The sequence below is a fragment of the Acanthochromis polyacanthus genome, chromosome 16, assembly GCF_021347895.1.
Source record: "Acanthochromis polyacanthus isolate Apoly-LR-REF ecotype Palm Island chromosome 16, KAUST_Apoly_ChrSc, whole genome shotgun sequence".
Classification (NCBI taxonomy): Eukaryota; Metazoa; Chordata; class Actinopteri; family Pomacentridae; genus Acanthochromis; species Acanthochromis polyacanthus.
In genome coordinates this window covers 22,108,657-22,133,634 of record NC_067128.1, presented here as the reverse complement: position 1 = coordinate 22,133,634, position 24,978 = coordinate 22,108,657, and the positions used below count along the sequence as shown (strand labels likewise).

Here is a 24,978-nt window from a genome sequence, read left to right as displayed (position 1 = left end):
CTGGGAACACCTCGGCATCCCCCAGGAAGAGCTGGAATACGTCGCTGGGGAGAGGGATGTCTGGAATGACCTGTTTCGCCTGATGCCTCCGCAACCCGGCCCCAGATAAGCGGAAGTCCATGGATGAATGGATGGATATTGTCATTGCATTGTACTTACAGCTTTGCTTCACAAGGTTTACACAACTAATCTCAAACTACTAATAAAACATAGGTCACAGGTTCATTTCTAAACAAGTGGAGTGACACCTGGTTACAAAATGTAAAATAACTTTCATCCAATAACATATAAACAAACTGCATATTAGTATAAAAATCAAGGCAGATGTGTTCATATCCACAGAACAATTTTAATAAGACATGTGTTTTTTTTGTTTTCAACTTAGATTTCTTTTATCAGTAATTGAAAACTGCAACTGTGTTTATTTCTTGTATTGTATTATTCACTGTATTAGTGTCAATGCATTTTTTTAATTGTATTTAGTATATTTCATTGTATTTCAAATGCCTGACCAGGGACAAAGACTGCAAATTAGCTGAAGCCAGACATCTTATATGCATCGCATTTTGCCTTTTTTGTGGCAATGTTGTATGTATTGTCCCTGCCAAATAAACATGAAAATATAAAATAAATGAAATACAAATGCATTTTAACAGCAAAACCACCTCCATTTAACCACATACAACCAAGAACTTCTGACCAACCAGGAAATATTTACACTGAATTTTAAAGCGTTCATAATTTTTTGTATCGCTCCTCCACCAAGGAACATAGCGGAGTTATGTGACGATTACCGTTGGTTTGACTGTCTGTCTGTTTGTCTGTTTGCAACATTACTCAATAGCGGATTGACAGATTTGGATGAAATTTTCAAGGAAGCTGTGCTTGCGCTAGCCATTCACCACTTTGCCATAGGTGAAGCCTTCCTCAGGATGGCGAAGCCATTTTTAGCATGTTTAGCCATGGTGGCGAAGCTAATTTTACCTAATAAATGTGAAAAAAGGGTTAACGTACAACTTTTTCGTAATTTGCTGAGCGATAATCAAAGAAAATAACAAATCGCATCTCCTTTACTGAAGAACACTACAGAGTATAACCGGAACGACCCGAATGCTTCCGATCATTAATAGATGCACACTGTCACGTGTCTCGTCTCAGCCAATCAGAAAAAAGGATTCGGACTAACCCCGGGAAGGCGTACAACAAGGAGGACAAGGAGAGGGTGATCAAAGAGTTGAAAAATCATTTTAAATAGAAACATACTGAAATTTTTTAATAAAAATATCATATGTACAACAAATGGTGAATGCTGAGCAACTGTACAACACATGAGAGGTAAGATTATCATGAAAATATTGTTTAAATAGTCTAAGACTCCTGATCCTGCATATATCTGGATACGAGGACGTACTTTCAACCGCACCCCTCCCCCCTCGAGTTATTACTATTTTTAACATATGGCATTTTTGCTTCTCGTGGCTACCACATGGGAGGGGGGGTGGGGTAACTTTCCTTTTAGTGGCATTTATATTCGCTCTAAATTTTAGATAATTGTGTGTGATTAACGTTTTTAATTAAAATGTCGAAATAAACTGAAGCAATATTGAACATAATTTTTGGCCTCAAAATGCATCAGAATGCTAGCCTAGCCATGCTAGATCCCATGTTTCTGATGGCACAAGGGTCTAGGGAAGCTCGACAGGGAGGGAGGCGGGCTAAAAGGTTGTCTATCAAATCCCTCTGCAGCAATTGGGTAGGTATACAACCAATCAACGCAACGAATAGGCTGACGTGGTTCCGAGAGCACCGGCGGATTGTGTGGCTAAGTCCCATTAGCTTCCCAACCAGCGGAGCCGCGGAGCCAACTGGTATATTAAGGATTTGCCATATCCCGTCGGCATAAGTCCAAATACGTCTTTCTTCTCAATGAAACACTTCAGTGCCGTCCTTTGTTTATCTTTCAAGTTGAATTTTAGCTTCAAATCTTTAAGGGCTGTGGCCAAAGCCCAGTCGAAAGATAACTGTTTATTGTGCACCGGTTGTTTCTGTCAGAATCGTCACGCCTCTGTCGTCACTTCGTTGCGCCCGCCTTCTGACTCTACACTTCATGGTGATTGGTCCGGCCAATTTTAGGAGAATCCAGCCTCGAGCCTTATGGAGGGTAACTAGACCCTCCATGGCAGAGAATTAAATTCGTTGCCGTGGGTTGTCTTGCGCGGCTAGGCTATCAGAATGCAGGAAAAGGACTCCATTTTTTCAAAATTTCACGCACCGCAGTACAGATACTGAAAAAGTGTGGCTAAATGTGGCTAAACAAATTTCTAGCACTTTAGCCACAGTGGCTAAAGACAAATGTTCCCTAGTGCAAGCACAGGGAAGGCCAGAAATGACACAAGAACAAAGTGATTAGATTTTGACAATGATGCGGCTTATTGTCTGGATCCACGGATTTGTTAAAGATTTCTGTATCATTGCAAGATAGCAGCACTGCACCACTGTAGCTATGACAACAAGTGAACACTACATCAGCTGCCTGCTGATGATGATTTGATTGTGATCCTACACAGCGTGAGCTCCAGTGGTGCAGCGTGAGCTCCAGTGGCAGATCAGAAGGGCTAAGAAGGACTATGGGAAGAGGCTGGAGGAGAAGCTGGTTCAGAACAACGCGCGGAATGTGTGGAGAGGACTTAAGAACATTTCTGGACATGGACAGAGTGCCAGAGGGACAGCTGATGGAGACCAGCGCAGGGCGGACGAGCTGAACTGTTACTTTAACAGATTTGACTCTCCCCCCACCCCCTCTGCCCCCTTTCCTGCTCCCCCCTCTTCACACATCCCCAGCCCAGCAGACTCTTCCCTTCCTGCGACACCTTCACCGGCCCCCAACTCATCCTCACGGACTATTCCCACCCCCTGCAGCCCACCTCACTCCCCCCCTCACTCCCCCCTCTCCTTCACACCGGACCAGGTGAGGAGAGAGCTGAGGCGACTGAAGCAGAGGAAATCTGCTGGACCAGACGGCATCAGTCCCAGGCTGCTGAGGACCTGCGCAGACCAGCTCTGTGAGGTCCTCTGCCACCTCTACAACCTGAGCCTCAGCCTGGAGCGGGTCCCCGTCCTGTGGAAAACCTCCTGCGTGGTCCCAGTCCCTAAAACAGCTCACGCCAAGGAACTGGCCCACTACAGACCTGTCGCCCTCACCTCCCACCTCATGAAGACCATAGAGAGGCTCCTCCTCCACTACCTCCGCTCAGTGGTGAGCTCCAACCTGGACCCGCTGCAGTTTGCCTACAGGCCCAACATGGGGGTAAAGACGCTGTCATCTACCTGCTGCAGCGAGCGCTCACTCACCTGGAGAGCGCCGGCAGCGCTGTGAGAGTCATGTTCTTTGACTTCTCCAGCGCCTTCAACACCATCAGGCCGGCGCTGCTGCGGGGGAAGCTGGTGGACGTGGGAGTGGATGGACATCTCGCTGCCTGGACCACTGACTACCTCACTGACCGTCCACAGTACGTGCGGCTGCGCGGCTGTGAGTCAGAGGTGGTAGTCTGCAGCACGGGGGCGCCCCAGGGCACCGTCCTCTCGCCCTTCCTCTTCACCATCTACACCTCGGACTTCACCTACAACACGGACAGCTGCCATCTCCAGAAGTTCTCTGATGACTCCGCCATTGTGGGCCGTGTGTCTGAGGGGAACGAGCTGGAGTATCGGTCGGTCATCATGGACTTTGTGGACTGGTGTGAGCGCAACCATCTGTGCCTCAACACCAGTAAGACGAAGGAGATGGTGGTCGACTTCAGGAGAAGGACACTCCCACATCCACCAGTGAACATCCAGGGTCAGGACATTGAAACAGTGGACAGTTTCAAGTACCTGGGTGTTCACCTCATCAATAAACTGGACTGGTCCCACAACACTGATGCTCTGTACAAGAAGGGCCAGAGTCGCCTCCACCTTCTGAGGAGGCTGAGGTCCTTTGGAGTGTGCAGACCTCTATTAAGGACTTTCTATGACACTGTGGTAGCCTCTGCTTTCCTCTACACTGTCGTCTGCTGGGCCCCAGGCAGCACAGAGCGGGACATGAAGAGACTGAACAAGCTGACCAAGAGGGCCAGCTCTGTCCTGGGCTGCCCACTGGACTCTGTGATGGATGTGGGTGAGAGGAGAATGTTGACCAAGCTCTCATCCATCATGGACAACAGCTCCCACCCACTGCACCGGACTGTAGTGGAGCTGAGCAGCTCCTTTAGCACAAGACTCAGACACCCTCAGTGCAAGAAGGAGCGCTACCGCAGGTCCTTCATCCCCACTGCCATCAGACTATATAACACTACTGTGTAGTTGTTATTATGTGCAATATTTATTATCTTGTTCTTGCACTTTCGTGACTTTTGCACTCCTCTGTTTTTTGTTTCTAAGAGCCCTGTAATGTTAAATTTCTCCTTTGTGAGATTAATAAAGTCTATCTTATCTTACAAATCCACTGCTGCAGACCACAAATTGTTTAAACACTTCATCCGTCGGAAATCACGCAACGACTGAGCAGCCTTGGCGAAGTACTGCGCTCTCTGAGTGCTTTTCTTGTTATTAAGTGTATAGACGGTAACAGAATGCATCTGAAAACTATGTTGAAGAGTTCTGGCAAAAATACTACAAGTTGCTGAACAATGCAAGACTGACCCACATTCTAAAAAGTAATTCAAAAGTCCTACTTGTAATGAAATATACAACTGTCCGGATTTTTAATGAGCTGAGGGTCACATAAAAAAATATTAATACACTCGACATGACATCTTGTGTGCTTCTACATGGCAGTCTCGCCTGTGTAAGCAAATAACAAGCCTAAGTGCCCAAAAACTGATAATCTGATCGACAGCGATTTGCTGCAAACAAAATCCAATTTGGCACCCCAGTGTGAGTAATGGTCTCAGGCTGGCTACTCCTATAAAAACTGTCTGGCTCCACCACTGAGCTTTTAGGGATTGTGATTTAATTTGCTAGCAAAACCTCCATCACTAAATCATTTTTATGCTGGAAAGCTCCACCGGATGTGTCCGCCCTACAGTGAGTGTAACTTGACAGTGGTCCACCCACTGAGGCTGGAGGCTGAGCTGAGCATCCCTGTTTGTTACAGCACCAGCGAACAAAACGAAACAAAGCCAAAGCCTAATGCTGACCTTCTGAGCAGACATGGGCTGCAGGTGGGGAAGGATTGCTCATCATCCATCGCTGAGTTAGCTGACTCTGGCTGCTAAAACCCAACACTACGTCCAACACCATGGCTAAGCAGTACGATGTGCTCTTCCGACTCCTGCTTCTCGGAGATTCTGGGGTTGGGAAAACATGTTTGTTATGCAGATTTACGGACAACGAATTCCACCCTTCTCACATCTCCACCATTGGTAAGACACTGCTCCATCAGTAGGACCTATTTCTTAATTGTTCCCCGCACTTGGGGTTAATTTGCTCTCCTATTTGTTTAAACGCTCTTCCTTTATTTTATATTGATGTCATTTGCGTATCACCTAGTCTCTGTGGAAACTGAATTTTCAATGTATGATCTATAAATTCGGATCGAACAGGAATTCCAGTGGCCTTGGCATGATTGAACCAGACTGGTGACTTGATATGGCGTAAAGAGAGTGTTAACTGTACAGTGATTGCATTGGTTGAAGCCCTGAGGGGGAAAGAACCAACAGCCATACAGATGAGTTTACCAACTATCAGCACTTGGCACTGACTAGCCACACAACAAAAAACCACATATTTTGGCATATGAGAATAGGATGTTTTGCATCATCAACCCATATTAACTGGAGTATGGGATTCCCCATATGTCCTTTTATTGGCTCCATGAGGTTCCTGAACAAAGTTAATTATTTTGTTCACTCCTGCTGAAACTGACTCCACTGACTCTTAAAAGAAGGGTTTTTCTGTACTGATTGTGTGTCATTCTGCATTTACATAACAAGGCCTTAACACATTCAGCTCCTTCTCTATTTGCAGATAAAAAGAACTTAAAGCATCCATTTCCACACTCACTGTAAAGACTACTATTGACTCAGCACAGCATAACCAGCCCCGGTCCTCAATACGGCTTGTGCAGTATTTCTACCTCCATAGTTAAGATTCAGAGCGCAGACCATTAAAGGCACATTACCATGCTTCACTTTGAGGTGAGGGAAATGATGTACAGTGAGCTGTGGATTTTTCACATGCTGCAGTGGAATCTCGTATCCCTTCTTCTGAGGCAACTGGGCAGTTTTTTCTGGGTGTGTATGTTTTCACTTAATAGACGTCTTCTCTTAGTAAGCTCCAGTTTTGTGATTTGGGGAAAATATCTACTCGCAATTTTTCTGACAGATGTTGTGATTTCATTTGAGATATAATTTTTTAAAGTCTAGCTTCAGTTCAGTAGTCACTGTGTAGCAGATTTAAAACATGTGACAAGCCTTGGGTCACATGTGCTGCCTAAAAATCACCTAAACTGTAGCCTTTAATATTTACAAATTGTGTTGTTTCGAACTGTTATTTCAGTTTTTCAATCAATAAATTGTTCATCTCCACTAGCGACTACTCCATGATCATGTGTATAGCAATTTGTCAAAATGTGGAAAAGACAAACTGCAGATTTTGCTGTGGCTAGAGGATAAAGAAAGAATCAGGAAATGTTCCTGTGATTGTGTTGGATATGTGGCTCATTAGTGTAAAAGACAGAGCACATGTTGTGCAAGTAGGATCAAGGCAGTCAGTTATGAAAGTGGCAGTAAGCCTTGAATTTAAAGACAGATATTGGCAACAAGAAAAGCCACAAGAATATGATTGCACCGCTCTTTATTCATTTTAACATGAATTTTCAACACTATTTTTGCTGTACTTGTGAATTTGCATAGGAGCTTTTAGAAGTAAAATTAATATCTTTGTTTTTTTGAGTGCTCCTCCCACAAAACCCCCACAAACCACGAAGTTCAAATTTAATTTTGAGTCTCTATATCTGCTTGTTACACGAGCCTCATACGAAATTCTAGATGCCTGTGTTGTCTCACCTGCACCTGACTGTTGTAATATGTGCTCAATGTTTGCAAAGGCTGCGGTATGCTATTTTAAGTCAAAGACCTATAGCGCTCTACAGGAAACTTCCTTCCTGTAGAGTGATGCTTACACTGATCATTGCAAGGCTCTCTGTTGTCCCTTACAAGAAAAGTTCAACCTGTCTGTATGTGCTGAAAAAAGATGAATGCAGTGATCTTTCTGCACTTTTGTTGCAGTGTACCTAATATTCACTATCACAGCAGTAAGCAGGAAGGTCTAGATACTCGTACTGCACAGAATAGTTGTGGGCAGCAGGTGGTGTTTATAATCCACACTGGGAGGTCTTTCACGGACCTGCAATAATTATAATTGCTCCTCAGATAAACAAGGTTTGCAAAGTCCAAAGAGAAAATGAGGCAAGAGTGACCACCATCAATGCTCTCCTGTGGAGGATCACCGAATAATTTCCCAACCTTCACAGTGACAGACGGATATAAATTCTCCCTCATGGGAAGCTCCATTATTCATCAGCTCCCTTCACTCCTTTTTTGCTAATGATTATCAAAAAATGGCATCTCATCTAGGGCTGCACAAGTGGATTGATGGTTAGCACCTTGATGCGAACCTTACAGCCGGAAGGTTCGCATCCCGGCCTTCCTGGGATCTTTTTTGCATGGAGTTTGCATGTTCTCCCTGTGCATATGTGGGTTTTCTCCGAGTTCTCCAACTTTGTCCATAGGTGTGGAAGTGAGTGTGATTGTTTGTCTCTAGGTGTAGCCCTGTGATAGACTGGCCTGTCCAGAGCGTCCCCTGCCTTCACCCTGTCAGCTGGGATAGACTCCAGGCCCCCGTGACCCTAATGAGAATACTGTATAGATAATGGATGGATATCTCATTTATAGCTTCTCAGTTTTTTTCCCCACAAACATCCGACAATAAAAAGCTGATGCGTATGTTGTTTAGCAGATGAGGGACACCTCCCACTGTCACTCAAACAAATTAAAACGCTGTTCGCTTCCAGCGAACAGTGTGATGATGAACAGAGGGTGATACAGCATAAGACCCATATGTGACTTGATTGTTCTTGGTATTTCAAGGGCCTCTATCGGCTGCTTCATCATCCTCCACTCTTGTGGGGATTTGCTCCTATTCAGTCACAGGAGCTTTAGTGGTTCAGGCCTGTCTGACACAGTTAATTTCGGGAGGGCTAAGGTCAGGGCTCTTGCAAGGCCACTGAAGTTCTTCCACTCCAGAAAGCCATTTCTTTATGGATGTTGCATTGTACACGTAGTGTTGTCATGTCGACATGAGGTCGCTTGGTTCAAACCATGAACAACAGCTTCAGAAAAAACTACACAAACTCAGTTGGACAGAGGTGTCTAGTGCCTCCAGAGCAGTATATTCCTGGGACTCACATTTAACTGTCACGCAACAGAGTAGAACCCAAGCAGCAGGCACAGACGGGAGGGTGAATTAATAAAGATTTAATTGAATTAACCAAGGAGACAAACAGAAAGACTCTTAATAAATGAAGCAGGAGGGGAAAAGCAGAAAGGAGAACTAACCTGAACTAAACCAAGGGCGGACCCGAAGGCTGAGGTAAAACCAAACATAAAACTAAACTAGATGGAAGGGAAAGGTGGCTTACTGCTAGTCCGGGGTATGGAAGACAGAAGAGGGCAGAGATGACAGAGCTGGTGGAGGATGTGGCGATGGCTGGGAAAACTGGCAAGATTGTCCAGAGGGGTGACAGGGTCCGAGAAGTGGAGACGTAGCAAAGGTAATCCAGGGGAGAAAAAAAACAGAGTCCAGGGGGAGGACGATATGCAGGAGACAGTGAACAGCTAGTGTCAGGGTGCGTAGTGTAGCGGGGAAGATTGTCAATGATGCAGCGCTGGACTGTGCCGAGAGTCAGGCTTAAATGCCGTACTGATTGTTCATTTGTGCCGGCTGTGCACTCAGCACAGCCGCTCGTCATTGCGCTGATGAGCCGGCTCGTTGGCGCAAGCGGGGCGTGACATTAACATGGCCTGTAAATGGTTTCAGTGGAAAACCTTTTCACTAATAGTTACTGATTCATTATTATACTTTATACATTATTTGCTGTCTATAAAATACACACCTAAACAATAAAAATCTAACAAATTGACAGTAATTAGAGCAGGTAGAGTTCTAATCTGAATGACTAATTGCGCTACCACTTATATATCCATCTTATTTTTGCAGGTCACTGTGTTCTAGGCTTGAGAGTTCATATTTCTTAGACTAAGCACAGCTGTAGAGATGATTTAGTAATGGTATTCAGTCACACTGCTGAGTTTAATCTTCCTCACCGTTAACTCGGCAGTCTCTTCACTGGACTCCTTGGAGCTCCTGGCTGTCAGAACACCTATAAAATATCAGCCTGACCCAGCTGTATATATCATAGTTTAATAAGCAGCTGTCCTCATAGTGGAGATCAGAGTTGTGATATGATCCCGGCTTGGTCGTACACTCAGCTCACCGTTGCTTGACAAGCTCAGCAGTGTAAAGTATGAGGCATCGTAGATGGTTATCAATGAAACAGTGGTGATGTCATAATCTTAGCTTGTCCTTGGCTTGGCTAGGACATCTCAAAAACTGCTTTGGAGGCGCTATGAACCATAGAACCTCAGACTGCGTATGGTTGGGGAGTAGTTGCATGTCTTTCTCCTTGCATTTCCAGCCATGTGTAAGCTGTCTTTCTTAAAGAGGCAGAAAACATTCCCTAAACACAGGGCTTAAATTGTGCCCACCCTGATTGAGTTCAGCTCTGTCTTCTTCAGTATCACAGTATCAATAACGTGTGAAGCTTTCCTTCAGACAGTGAGTCACACCGAACAAACAAATGTAGAAGTGTCACCTCCTTATGGTTGGCTTCATTACAGCCAACCATAAGGTCTCCAAAAGCTTCACACTACGTTTATAGCCTATTCTCTAATTAAGTAAGTAAGTAAAGTTTATTTATATGGCACCTTTTACAGATACAAAATCACAAAGTGGTTTTCAACAATAATAAAACAAGGATAGAAAACAAAAACAATCATAATAAATATAGTAAATTGTTAAAACGGGGTAAACAGCTAAAGTACAGTGCATCAGAAACAATTTTTAAAAAAATGAAGCAGCTACAGGTCAACCGAAAGCCTGTCTGAATAAAAACGTTTACAGCTGCCTCATTAAGGCTTCACAGGAGTCGATTGATCTCAGCCGTAGAGAAAGACCATTCCACAGTTTTGGTGCGAGAGCTTGGAAAGCACTATCACCATGGGTTTTGTACTTGGTTAGAGGGACAAATCATTTCGGCCTGACCTGAGAGTTCTATTCGGGGTGCAACTGTGAAGGAAGTCCAAAGTGTTTGGCCATGCAAAGCCTTCTACGTTAGCACCAGTATTTAAAAATGAACACAAAAATTGATCAGGAGACAGTGAAAAGAGGAAAGGACTAGGATGATGTGGAATCTCCTGTTAGTTCCTGTTAAAAGATGAGCAGCTGCGTTTTGGACTGTCTGAAGGCAGTTAAGAGAGGACTGATTTAAACGAGTAAAAAGGGCATTACAGTAATCAGAATCAGAATCACTTTTATTTGCCAAGTATGTGAGCACATACAAGGAATTTGACTCCGGTATTTTACAGTATCTTCTTGTACTAGACAAATAGACATTCAAATAATAAACATAAATTTTGGAACAAAAAATATAAAAAATACTAACATAACTTTAACATTACGTAATACAGAAGATATAGCATGACATAACATGACATGACATGACATAACATAACAACATAAAAAAACTTAAAGTGATCAGTGGAAATGGTGCATTTCTAGTTATAATTTTATTGTTTATAGGACTGTTTGTTGAGGTTATGGATGTTTTTATGTTCATGATTCAGACTGCGACTGGTTTCAAATGTTCATCAGAGCAACAGCCTGTGGAAAGAAACTGTTTATGTGTCTGGTGGTTTTGGCGTACAGAGCTCTGTAGCGCCTGCCGGAGGGGAGGAGGTGAAACAGGTTATGTCCAGGGTAGGGCTGGGCGATAAATCGAATTAATTCAATTAATTTGCATTTTTAAAACCAGACGATTTGAAAATTTGTGAAATCATAAAATCGAGGCGAGCTTCAATATATAACAATACAGATTCTTCTACTGCCTTTCACGACTTGTGCATTGGCGTTTGCTTCCGCCTCTTATCTCCTTCCCCCAAAACACTCACACCCCCACCCCCATCATGGCGGACAGAACAGCAGACGAAGAGTTGGTCGCGAGAAAAGGGCCTCATGTTACATCGATTATATTATATCGATTATACACAGAGCAAACTACAGTCATGTGCAAGGTTTGTAAAAGTACTGTGAAAACAAAGAGTAGCAGCACAACTAACCTCTTTCAGCACCTCCGGCAGAGGCATCCTAAAGAATGGGAGAAGTGCCCGCAGCTACGGGAGTGCGGCATAGGATCAATACGGCACACTACAATTAATAGTCAAATAAAGGACTATTCTGTATTTTAAGGAACGGGTGGCAACCCTATGCCGCACTCCCGTAGCGGGCACTTTTCCCGTATTGATTCAATACGGGACGCTAATTGTTCCGTATTTTCATAAATGTCCCATACACGTCTGTCACACACGCATCAAAACTGCGTAATAAACAAAATAAAATACAGGAAATATTAAGGGCAGCCAGTTTCATCTTCCTTAGACCTATGTAGCGAGGACCCGATGCGAGATCCAGCAGGTCTGTTTGACGGTTCTGTCGCGGGTTTCCGGTTACAGACGCTGCTGCTCCCGCGTGTTTAAAAATGTCTGCACCCGAAACTCCACCACGTCCAAAGAAGCAAAAACGTTTTCAAAAGCACAGGCATGAGTGGGAAGACTGGAACCCTGGCAATAGGTACAGGGCAAACTGTGGTTTCTGTTGCTCATAGATTAGCTGAAGTAAGGCAGCATCAGGAGACCAACATGTAAGAATCAGAAACATGAAAACAGAGAGGACCCAACCAGCAGGTCACAGTTTATCATCATCTAATCATCTCCTGAAGTCCCTTTGGTAGGAGACATCAGTACATGGTTGTGAATTTACCAGAGGATGATTATAGTCAGACTAATGTGGCCGTAGACTCTACAGTATTTTAGTGACTCAATAAATGCCTAAGTTGTTTAATAGTATTTTAAATTCTTTTTATTTTTAAAAATATAATTTATTTAATAGCCTATATGTGATCAATAAATGGCCTTTGCCTAAGAAAAACTAACTCAGAACTCTGATATGTTAACGGTACTAAATAAATAAGTCAGTAAATACATTCATACACACATAAATAAGTTGTTACATTCATTGTGTTAAGAAAAGATTTAGATGGGAAAAATATCTGTAGAGAATTTCTTTGTCCATTATTCTGCATTCAGTTTTTGCAGAATCGAGTATTACACACTGGTTGGCCATTACATTTTATTAGTATGGTTTTACTGTTTGAAATCATGCCACATCTTTTTAGACAGAACCTGTGAACATAAAACAATACAAAACTCTTAGTTTTGTGTTAATAAAGCACTTAAAGCTTTAAGTATGACTAAATGCTTTATTCAAAATTAAATATACCACTCCTTGGGTGGTTGTGGCCCCGCGTTTGGTAAAGTTGGAAAGATATTCACAGATTCAGACTTCCAGCATCAATAACTCATTAGATATAGGTTGTCAAAACATAAACGATGCCTCTTTCCCATCGTTGTAAGGCAGATGTGCTACAAGCCCAGTTTTATCAAAAGTAGCTGTCTTTCAAGTTGCAGAAATAACATTGGTGTCTATGAGCAGCTGGCTGTGAACAGGGACCGTCTGCAAATTGCAAAACTGCTGCAACAGCGAAGAGAGACACAAATATTCAATAACCTCACTCTGATACACTGTAGTGTCAACAGAATCACTGCCAGAAGTGTGAATCTGTGAATGTCTTTTCAATTTTACTGAACTGTGGCCCCGAGGAGTTGTGGTGGGTGTCCTTTATTTTTGTTTCTGAAAGGTGGCAACCCTATGGCTAGCACTAGCCATAGCAAACAGACCGCAAAGAAACAACAAAAATTGATTAAAATCGTAATCGTCCAAGATTACTAAAAACATCGAGATTTTATTTTTTGGCCATATCGCCCACCTCTAGTCCAGCGTGTGATGGATCTGCAGTGATGTTGCCTGCCCTTTTCCTAACTCTGGACATGTACAAGTCCTGAATGGAGGGCAGGCTGGCACTGATGATTTTTCTGCAGTCCTGACTGTCCGTTGCAGTCTGTGCCTGTCCTGCTTGGTGGCTGATCCAAACCACACAGTGATGGAAGTGCAGAGGACAGACTGGATGATGGCGGTGTAGAACTGGATCAGCAGCTCCTGTGGCAGGTTGAACTTCCTCAGTTGGCGCAGGAAGTACATCCTCTGCTGGGCCTTTTTCCTGATGGTGTTGATGTTGGACTCCCACTTCAGGTCCTGGGAGATTGTGGAACCTAGGAACCTGAAACTTTCCACAGCAGACACCGTGTTGTTGTGTATGGAGAGGGGGGGCAGCACAGGGGGGCTCCTTCTGAAGTCCACTCTCATCTCCACAGTCTTGAGCGTGTTCAGCTCCAGGTTGTTCCGACCACACCAGAGGACCAGCTGTTCCACTTCTCGTCTGTACGCAGACTCATCACCGTCTCGGATGAGGCCGATGACAGTTGTGTCTGCAAACTTTAAGAGCTTCACGCTTGGGTCACCTTAGGTGCAGTCGTTGGTATAGAGGGAGAAGAGCAGTGGGGAGAGCACACACCCCTGGGGGGCGCCAGTGCTGATTGTCCAGGTGCTGGATGTGATGCTCCCCAATCTCACCTGCTGCCTCCTGTCTGTCAGGAAGTCTGTGATCCACTCACAGGTGGAGGCTGGTACAGTGAGCTGGAGGAGTTTGGAGTGGAGGATGTCCGGGATGATGGTATTAAACGCCGAACTGAAGTCCACAAACAGGATCCTTGCATAAGTCCCTGGGGATTCAAGGTGATGCAGGATGTAGTGTAGTCCCATGTTGACTGCATCATCCATTGACCTGTTTGCCCGGTAGGCAAACTGCAGGGGGTCCAGCAGGGGGCCTGTGATGTCCTTCAGGTGGGCCAACACCAGTCTCTCAAAAGATTTCATGACCACAGACGTCTGTCGTCATTTAGTCCTGTGATGGAGGATTTCTTGGGGACTGGGATGATGGTGGAGCGTTTGAAGCAGGAGGGGACTTCACACATCTCCAGAGATCTGTTTCTTCCCTGTTAAAAGGGTGTTTTTCCTTGCCACTGTCGCCTTTGGGCTTGCTCTGGGGGTCAGGCATATGGGTTCTGTAAAGCGTCTTGAGACGATTTGACTGTAATTGACGCTATATAAATAAAATTGAATTGAATTGAATTGAATTGTTGAAGATCTGTGTGAAGATGGGTGTCAGCTGGTCAGCGCAGACTTTCAGGCAGGAGGAAGACACACCGTCTGGTCCTGGTGCCTTCCTGATCTTCTGTCTCTGAAATAGCCGACACACGTCCTCCTCACAGATCCTGAGTGCGGGTGAGGTGCAATAAAACCCACTGAGCTCCTCAGCTAGGTGATGGCTTCCTGCAGTGTGGGGGAGGGTCTCTTGTAGTTTGTGATGGTCTCCAAGCTCCTCCACACTGACGCTGGGTTGTTTGCTGAAAAGTTCTTTTTCAGCTTCTTAGTGTAGCTCCTCTTAGCTACTCTGATCTCCTTAGTCAGTGTGTTCCTGGCCTGACTGTACAGGATCCTGTCCCCACTTCTGTAGGCCTCCTCCTTTGCTCGACGAAGCTGCCTGAGCTTTGGTGAAAACCAGGGTTTGTTGTTATTGTAAGTGAGGAAGGTTTTGGTTGGTACACACATCTCCTCACAGAAACTGATGTAGGATGTCACAGTGTTGGTCAGTTCGTGCAGATCAGTGGTTGCAGCATCAAAAATACTCCAAGCAGTGAAGTCAAAGCAGGCCTGTAGCTCCAGCTTTGCCTCAGTGGTCCACCTCACAGTCTTTACCACAGGCTTGGCAGATTTTAGTTTCTGCCTGTAGGTCGGGATGAGATGAACCAGGCAGTGATCAGAGAGTCCCAATGCTGCCCGGGGAACCGAACGATAGGCATCCTTTAAAATTGTGTAGCAGTGGTCCAGTATGTTTGTGTCCCTGGTAGGGTTGGGTATCGAAATTCGGTTCTAAGTAGGAACCGAATCAAAAACGGCGGGTACCTGGTACCCATAAAAATATTTACTTTCGGTTCTGCTTTTCGGTTCTTGGACGGACTTATAATCTTTTTTACAATGGCTGCGTGTCTGCCAGGAAACCTCAGCGAGAGGGCTCTGGGAGACCTGTCTGTTACGCTGATAGCGCTGATAGCATGAATGTGCAACGTAGTCACGTAAAGGTGAAAAAAAAACAACACCGGAGAAACTTTGCTAACTATGGACCATGGGAAACGCTCTAAAGCAGTGGTCGGCAACTGGCGGCCCGCGGGCCAGAACTGGCCCGTCAGGAATAATATCTGGCCCGCCAGATGATTTTGAAAATTTGATTTGGCACGGAGCCAAGCCAGTCCGTCACCGCAACACGAAACTCTCGTGGTCGGCTGCTGCTGGGCATTTCCGCGTTCGCGCGACAAAAGAGAAAGCTGAGGAGTGTCACCATGCGGTAACCAAGTTTGTAGTGAAAGGACTACATCCTTTCTCGGTCGTCGAGTCTCCGTTATTCAGTAAGTTAAATAATGTAACGTCGCATATTTCCATCCTAAATCCTGTGGCAAAAATACATATTTCGTCTTGTGTAGGCTTATATTTCCCTGCAAACGTCAATGACATGCAAACTATAAAACGGTTGAATTTGTATAGAATTAAATCAAGACGAATCTATACAATAAAATAAACACAATACAGACATTGTGTATTCATTTGAAATATTTTCAGCTCATGTATTTGTGTATTTCTGCCACTGCGACACTGTATTACTGATTTCTTAACAACAAAACAGTGTGATTTGGGTTGGAAATGGATGAGGCCTAAGTTTGTAGAATCAAATTTTCCGAAAGGTTAAGGAATAAAGTTACTTTAGTTAAATAAACTATTGACCTTCTATTTTTTTTTACTATTTTGGAATTGTATTAAGGAATCGTTTGGCACCGGAATCGATAAGCAGAACCGGAATCGGAATCGGATTCATAAAAATCCTAACGATACCCATCCCTAGTCCCTGGTGGGAGACTTGATGTGCTGTCTGTAATTTGGCAGTTCGTGGCTGAGGTTTGCTCTGTTGAAATCCCCTAGTATGATGAGCAGGGAGTCTGGATGTTTTTGCTCCAAGTTCTTTATCTGGTCAGCCAGCTGCTGTAAGGCCTCAGTGACACAGGCCTGAGGATGGATGTAAACTCCCACCAAAATGAACGAGGAGAACTCCCGCGGTGAATAAAAAGGTTTGCAGTTTATAAAAAGGCTTTCTAAATGAGGGCTGCACGACTTTTCTAGCACTGTGATGTCCGTACACCAACGTTCGTTCACATAAAAGCAGATTCCGCCGCCCCTCGTTTTCCTGGACAGCTCCGTGCGGTCCGCCCGGTTCAGGTGGAAGCCCGGGAGGTGGAGTGAGGTGTCCGGGATGTGCTCACTGAGCCAGGCCTCCGTGAAGCACAGAGCGGCAGATCTGCAAAAGTCCGTGTTTTTTTCTGTTAAGGAGCAGCAGTTCATCCATCTGCCAGCGAGCAGACATTCGCCAGGTGAATCGCCGGGAGCGCGGTCCGCAGTCTCCACTGTCTCAGTCTGACGAGCGCTCCTGCACGCTCCGCGGCGTCTCCGGCTAATCCCGTACAGAACTGCTGCTCCTCCGACCAAAATCTCTGCAAAACTTTCTGGTTCGAAGAAAACGGTACAAAAGTTTTACAGGCAGATGTGCCAGTGTTTTATTGCAGGTTTGGAAGGCCATCTTTCTCACCTCTCACCCACCCCAACAACACCAACTCACAACTGTTCGCACCTCCTGCCACCCCTTCCCTTCACCCTGCTGAAAAGCTAAGAATTCACCAACGTACTCACATTGTGGACAAACCATTCAGCTGTGATCAGTGTGGGAAGACTTTTACTGAGAAGGGTAAATTAACAAGACATCAGCCCCAAGGAGGCGTCCCACCTCCTCCACGTCCTTGTCGAGGCGTCCCGCCTCCTCCGCGTCCTTGTCGAGGCGTCTCGCCTTCCCCGCGGCCTTGGTGAGGCGTCTCGCCTCCCCCGAGCCCTTGAAGAGGCGTAGCGCCTCCTCGGTAGCTTTGAGGTGGCATAGCCCCTCCTCAGCTGCCTTGAGGAGACGTAGCATCTCCCCCCCAGCCCTGAAGAGGCATACCGCCTCCCCTGAACCCTTGAAGGGGCGTGACACCTCCTCGACAGCCGTGTGGGAGCATAACTCCTTCCCGACAGCCTTGAGGAGGCGTAACGTCTCCCCCCAAACCCAGAAGAGACTTAGTGCCGTCCCTTCAGGCCTTTCGGTCCCTCCTGACCCTCCTGTCCTTTCTGTCCCGCCTGTCCTTCCTGTCCCTCCTGTCCCTCCTGTCCTTTCGGTCCCTCCAGTCCTTTCGGTCCCTCCAGTTTTTTCAGTTTCTTCTATCCCTTATTCTGTTCTGCCTCCTGTCCTGTCCCCTGAGGGGTCCCCAATTCCCAGTCCATAACCGTCCCCAGTCCAACTCCCCAAGGGGTTCACTAGTCTTAGTCTAACTCAGTCCCCTGTTTTTTGTTTAGTTCAGTCCCCAGTTTCATTCCCTGAAAAATTACCAGTCCCCAAGTTAGCCTCGTCCAGTTCTAACCCAGTTCCGTTCCAGTCCACTCCACTCCAGTTCCGCCCACGGAAGGGCCGCCGGCCTCGCTTCAGCCCCCGGAGGGGCCGCCGGCTCCAGATCCGTCCCCGAAGGTCCCCTCGGGTCCAGATCCGCCCCCGGAGGGGCCCTCGGCTCCAGATCCGCCCCCGGAGGGGCCCCGTCATCACTGGTTTCCAGTCCAGCCACCGGCTCGACCCCCGGAGGGGTCCCACCATTGCCGGTTACCAGTCCGGCCCCCAGAGGGGCCCCGTCGGTCCAGCTGCCGATTCCCAGTCTGGCCCCCAGAGGGGCCCTGTCAGTCCAGCTGCCGGTTCCCGGCCTGGCCTACTGAGGGTTCCCATCGGGCCCACTGCCGGTTCCCGGCCCGGCCTCCGGAGAGTTCCCATCGGGCCCGCTGCCGGTTCCCGGCCCGGCCTCCAGAAGATCCTCGTCGGACCTGCTGCCGGTTCCCAGCCCGGCCCCCGGAGGGTTCCTGTCAGGCCTACTCCAGCCTGTCCAACCCCTGGACTGTCTTCCGACGTGTCCCCCCGCCGCCCGCCCGGTCCCAGCTCGCCCGCCCCTGGAGCGGCCCCTCCTGCCGGATCCCTGACAATTCCAGAGTCGCCCCGACAGGGCTTGGGTGCGCCGGGAGGCGCACCTTGGAAGGGGGACACTGTCACACTCCCTGTGCCAGTGCTCTGATTCAGCCAATTTGGAACAGCTGAGGAGAAACTCAGCTGAGGAGAAGCTCAGCTGAGGAGAAGCTCAGCTGAACTCAATGCACAATGAGCTCAGTGTAAAGCCTGGATCTGTCTCCCCTTTGAACAATTTACCTGTTTCCCTGCCCTCGCCACGTCTCTCCGTCTGCTCCATCCATTCCGCTCGCTTCCACCTTCCAAACCCAGGACCTACCCTGTATAGTTTTTGTTTTATGTTTAGTTCTACTGGGCCTTTGGGTCCGCCCTTAGTTTAGCTTTGTTCAGTTACCTTACTCCTCCCCGCGGTTCCCCCCTGGCTTCCTTTATTCAGTGCTTTCTGTTCGTATTTATTCTTATTTTCTCATTAAATCTTATTTAATCTCACCCACTCGTTTGTGCCTGCTGCTTGGGTTCACATGCCTGCACGTGACAAAAATGAGGTGCGATGTCTGCTTCAAAGTGTCTGATTAAAGTAAAATAACTGGTATGAGATGGTTATTGCACATTAAAAAGAGTATTGTCCATCAGTGAGTCTCTGTTTGAGAGCAGGGAGATGGGGGGTGGGGAAGAGTTCCATCTCTGGGTTGTGCATGTTTTTGGATGGGGGAGAGGGAGGAAGGTAGTGTAATGGTGTAATTGAGGCAACAGCTCTGGGGAATAAGCTGTTCCTCAACCTGGTTGTCCATGTTTTGGTCGCCTGGTACCTCCTCACTGATGGCAGGGGGACAAACGGGAGTGTCCTGAGTGGCTGACGTCCATGCCGATGGCCCGTGCTCTTCTTTTAATGTACACAGAATCCAGGTCCAGGAGCTCAGCTCCCACCATCCTCTCTGCCACCTTTACCACCTGGGACAGGTCCTTTCTGTCTTTTGCTGTGCAGGAACTGTACCACACCGTGCAGCCCTGGCAGAGGATGCTCTCGATGGTGTTTCTGTAGAAGTTTATGAGCAGTTGTGGGGCCAGACCAGCCTGCTTCAGCTTCGTCAGGAAGAACATCCTCTGCTGGACTTTTTTCACCAGTGTGGAGGTGTTTAGTGTCCATGTCAGATCCTTGGTAATGTGCATGCCAAGGAATCTGACTGACTTCACCCTCTCTACCTCCTCTCCACTGATATGGAGTGGGGACTGCATGACTCTCATGGTTCTCCTGAAGTCTATGATGACTTCCTTTGTTTTGGTAGTGTTGAGAACCAGGTCGTTGTCTGCACACCACCCCACCAGATGTTTGACCTCCTACCTGTACCAGGCCTCGTTGTTGTCCCTGATAAGGCCTACCACCGTGGTATCATCAGCAAACTTCATCAGGGTGCTGGAGGAGTAAATGGGGACACAGTCCATAGTGAAGAGGGTGAAGAGTGCTGGACTAAGAACACACCCCTGTGGTGTGCCTGTGTTCGTGATTATGGTGCTGGATGTCAAATTCCCCATCCTGACATTCTGAGGCTTGTTGATCCGAAAGTCCATAATCCATGAACATAGTGTGGTGGAGAGTCCAAGGTTGGTAAGTTTATGTACCAGTTTATGGTGTTCCATAAACTGGCACAGGTCTGGTACAGTATTGAAGGCACTGCTAAAATCCACAAAGAGCATCCTAATGTAGGTATCCGGCCGATCCAGGTGGGTTAGGGCTGTATGAAGTGCAACTGAGACAGCATCCTTTGTAGATCTGTTCCTCCAGTAAGCAAACTGATGGCTGTCCAGATGTAGGGATGCTTCCCTTGATGTGTGCCAGCACCATCCTCTCAAAGCACTTCATAATGACTGGGGTGTGAGGGCGACTGAGTCACTGAGGGTTGTGAGGGCAGGATTTTTGGGCACAGGGACGATGGTGGTGGAACTGAGGCAGGTGGGGACTACAGCTTGTTGCACAGAGAGGTTGAAGATCGTTGTGAACACTCCAGCCAGCTGGGCAGCACAGGTCTCCAGTAGGCAGCCTGTTAGTCCATCCGGTCCTGCTGCTTTTGTGGGGTTGATCCGCTTTAGGGTGGATCTCACCTGGTGCAGCTGCAAGGTGAGTTTAGGCTCCCCTCTGTGCTGGGTTCTTTCAGCAGGCTGGGCTCTTCCCTGCTGCTTGTCAGAGCTGTCAAAGAAGAGGTTCAGGGTGTTGGGGAGATCTCTGTCCTGACTGACCTGTATGTTGTTGATTTTATAGTTAGTCAGGGATTTAATACCCTGCCACGTGCTGCGGGGGTCGTTGTTCTCAAAATGCCCCTCTATTTGTTGCCTGTATTTGCCCTTGGATTCTGATGCAGCTGGTGGCATCCCTGGCTTTAAGCAATGACTGTACATTTCCATTGAACCAGGGCTTCTGATTTGGGAACATCCTGGTAGTTTTGGTAAGGAGTATGGCCTCAATGCAAAAACATACTCCAACATAATCCAAGACAGCAGAGGTGTAACCCTCCAGGTCAGACTCCTCAGAGAAAACGTCCCTGTCGGTGATGTCAAAGCAGTGCTGTAGAGATGCAGTGGCCTCCTCGCTCCATACCCGCATAGTCTTTATGGTGGGTCTGCTTCTGCACACTACTGGTCTGTAGGCTGGTGTCAGTAGCAGGGAGATGTGGTCTGAAATGCCGAGATGTGGGGCTGCTGCAGCTTTGTAAGCTCCCCTGATGTTTGTGTACACCTGGTCTAAAATGTTTTGTCTCTTGTGGGGAAGTTGATGTGTTTATGAAGCTTGGGCAGCACTGTCTTGAGCTCAGCATGGTTGAAGTCTCCTGCTACAATCACAACTCCCTCTCAGATAGGCATTTAGCTGGGTGTTTACAGAGCTGTGCAGCTCTTCCAGGGCTAGCTTAGCATTAACGTGTGGTGGGATGTAAACAGCTGTGATGAGGACAACAGAGAACTCCATCGGCAGATAAAATGGTCTGCATTTTACCGCCAGATACTCCAGATCTGGAGAGCAATGGGTCCCAATGATGTTTACAGCTGAACACCAGTCATTTTTTATGTACACACACCTCCACCTCTGCTCTTACCAGAGCATGCAGTCCTATTAGCCCGATTTCCTGTTCTTAGCTGACAGGAGTGGCACATAGTGTGGTCTTCTGCTGCGGTGGCCCATCTCTCCAAAGCTGAACACGTTGTGCATTCAGAGATGGTATTCTGCATTCCTTGGTTGTAACAAGTGGTTATTTGAGTAACTGTTGCCTTTCCATCATCTCCAGTCTGCTCATTCTCTCCTCTGACCTCTCACATCAACAAGGTATTTTCGTCCAACTACCGCTCACTGGATATTTTGTCTTTTTCGGAGCATTCTCTGTAAACACTCGAGATGGTTGTGTGTAAAAACCCCAGTAGATCAGCAGTTTCTGAAATACTCAGACCAGCCCGTCTGGCACCAACAGCCATGCCACGTTCAAAGTCACTTAAATGCCCTTTCTGCCCCATTCTGATGCTCGGTTTAAACTTCAGCAAGTTGTCTTGACCACGTCTACATGCCTCAATGCATTGAGTTGCAGCCATGTGATTGACTGATTAGCTATTTGTGATAATGAGCAATTGAATAAGTATACTTAAAGTGGCCAGTGAGTGTATATCTGTGACAAATTGTGGGCTTGGGTTCAATTATTTGATTGAATAAAATTCCGATCCAAATATAAATGTTGTGTAATTCTGACAAAACCAAATAACCACTTAGTTATTTTACCTGTTTAATTTTATGTTGTAGGTTGATACAAAGCTTCATTGTTCAGTACAAGTTGGTGACAAAATTATAAAAAACAATTTGGTCCTCATCCAGCTGTGCCCTGAAGACAACAGTTGCTGACAATTTTGTCTGTCCTCTACTAGTAATCATAGTCATGGGTGACAGACCAATCCCCCAGTGAATTAACATCAGTGCCAGAACATCCATCCAACCATTAGTGAGCCTGTCACTGCTACCTACAGCACACTGACATGTCTCAGCGCCTAATCCGTCTTGCATAGTCAGACGTAGCCATCCTTGTAATTAGCCAAGTCAGTTTTAGGTGTGTTCCAATTAGTTTTTACATGGCTCTCACACTGCTGCTGTCATGTTAAATTAACTGCTGTTTCTCACATTGCACACACTGCACGTTTCCATTGTCACAGTTGCCCATGAAGAGAAGATGGGAACCTGAAAAAGCTTTTCGTCATGCAGTTCTTTAAGCTTTATGATTTTACAGTTTTAAAGCTACAGAAGCTGAGTGCAATGTTTAGGAATCAATAAACATACAGTTAGTGCTAACATGTAGAAGTCACAGATACAGTTGACTTCAATTCTCTTTACTTACTTCACCAAGACAATAGTCACTCGGTACTTTTTTCCAGAGATAGAGAGATATAAAACACCATGTAGAAGCAATAAATCAAAACTAAACAGTAGGAGCAGTCAGTCAAATGCGTTGGTGTTTGGTGCAGACTTACTTAGATTCTAGATGGATAGTGCGACATATCAGTGCAGCATGCACATTCAGTCCTGTAATCCTGAAACACTGACATTCAGGACCTTTTATACAACTTTTCATGCAGACTGATCTGAATATCATACTTTTAGTAAGGAGCAACACTTTTTACACCTGTATAACCTCATGTCTGCATCTTCCAATTATTTGCACTGTGGGTTGCCCCTGTTGAATGCACCTGCAGTGCACCTAGCTATATAAAACTGCCTCATTTGGCTCAGCCATTTTAAAGCAATCAGATGGATGCTCATACTACTGATTTGTTTCACAGCTGGAGGCAGACAGTGTAGGCTGAAGCATTGTTTAGTTTTCTCAAAAAAAAAAAACTTAGTCTTTCTTTTTTGTGAACTGATTGAAGTCAGTTTTTTTCTGTGAGCGCTATGCTGGCTGTGACCAGGCGTAAACTAACCGTGACGTCGCCCGTTGGTTTCAACAGCGAGAAAATGAAGCCTGGAGTTTGCTACTTCCTGGTCGCCGTTTTGGATTTTTTGGAGCCAGTGACGTAAAAAGCGTCATCAAACAGACTGGACCGGAGAGCAACTAGGGGCAGGATCGGCTGAGAACTCTCTTATCCCGCTCACGTTTTACCGCAGAGGCTTCTCTTGCTGTCTATCAAGTATAGCCATGCCCCCTGGCTCCGCCAACTTTAACGATTTATTTAAAATTCAGAATGATTTATTTTAAGATCGGCCACCTGATCTCTCATTTTGACCATGAAAACTAACAGGAAAAAAATCTTGAGCTGTAGAAAATCAGTCTATCAAATTTTATTTTTTCCAAAAATGAATTGGGGTCTATGGAGAAAAAGCTTCTTGGAGCCAACCCTAGCGGACGGCGTGATATTGCAAGTTTTTGACACTTCCGGGTTGGCTTCAATTCTGGAGCCAGATGGTACGTCCATTATATATACAGTCTATGGCTGTTACACGTGGTCCTCGAGTATCAGGTTAATTTGGATGAACTAACTGGAGGGGATTGGCGTGGTCTATAGCAACCTTTTGGTTTGCATTTTGTTGACCTTAGTGCATTAGTCTGAGAAGAAAGATACAGAAAAGAGACTTAAAAGAAAGTTTGTCAAAAATTTGATTCACATTTCTTCTAATTTGGCTGTGATGCAGCTGCCTCTATCTGTGGCCACCGCTCTACTGAGCAGTGTCCTGCCAAAAGCACAAACTGACTGGTCATACGTCACCACCAAGAGCCAGTCAACAACAAAGGATAAACTTTAGAAAGTTCTTTTGTTTAAGCTGAACTCAAAGCAGTTTCTGGGTTCATTTTTCTTTATTGTGGCTTCATTTTTTCACTGCAACATAAAGTCCTGCACCTCTGTGACAACAGTACAAACATGGTTAGAAGTAGAGGGAACTCAGAAATGTCTTTTATCCTAGTCCTGTATAATAAAAGTAAAATGCCGTTAAGAAAGAAAGAAAACTAAAAGGAAAAACTGAATATCTTCAATTACCTGTTTTAAAAAATAAAAATCTGGAGTGAACATGTTCAACATTTTTCCAAATATCCGCAGTTGTTACAGATACTTGGAAAAAAGTTTTATAAAAACAAAGGTGACTTAGCATAATGAAGACATTTCACTACTTCATTTGTGTCCATTCCCCCACTGTCTGCTCTGGATGAACACGGCCTGCAGTTCAGCCTAATAAGTCCCTACATTTTTGTCACGACTGTTGGTCATACCTTCTCAATAGAGCAGTGGAGCTTTTATGTTATAGGGGGAATCGAACCCAAAGTGAGAGCTACATAGAGCAGGCAGTAGGCAGGTCGAAATTAATCAGGTTTTATTCACAAAATGAATACCAAGTAACTATAATGCCAACGCTGGCCAAAACTCACTCCAGGTGGGGGGGAAGGCAGGCTCCTGGGGGGACAGCAGTCGAAGGAGGCATGCGCCGACGCTCACGGTGATCCACAAAGCACGGCGGCCAGAGACAACTTCGTGTCCTCCTCCGGGAGCGGGTC

The 24,978-nt window shown here is 46.0% G+C and overlaps 1 protein-coding gene across 1 annotated transcript in view; it reads left to right on the top strand.

The window, feature by feature from the left end:
* Positions 1 to 5,058: 5,058 nt before the first annotated feature.
* rab15 (RAB15, member RAS oncogene family) overlaps positions 5,059 to 24,978 on the top strand; it is a 34,858-nt gene continuing 14,938 nt past the window's right edge. Inside the window, exon 1 of the mRNA XM_022204313.2 lies at positions 5,059 to 5,402. Coding sequence (XP_022060005.1) covers positions 5,279 to 5,402 — 124 coding nt within the window. The 5' untranslated portion in view covers positions 5,059 to 5,278. The remainder of the gene's footprint in view (positions 5,403 to 24,978) is intronic.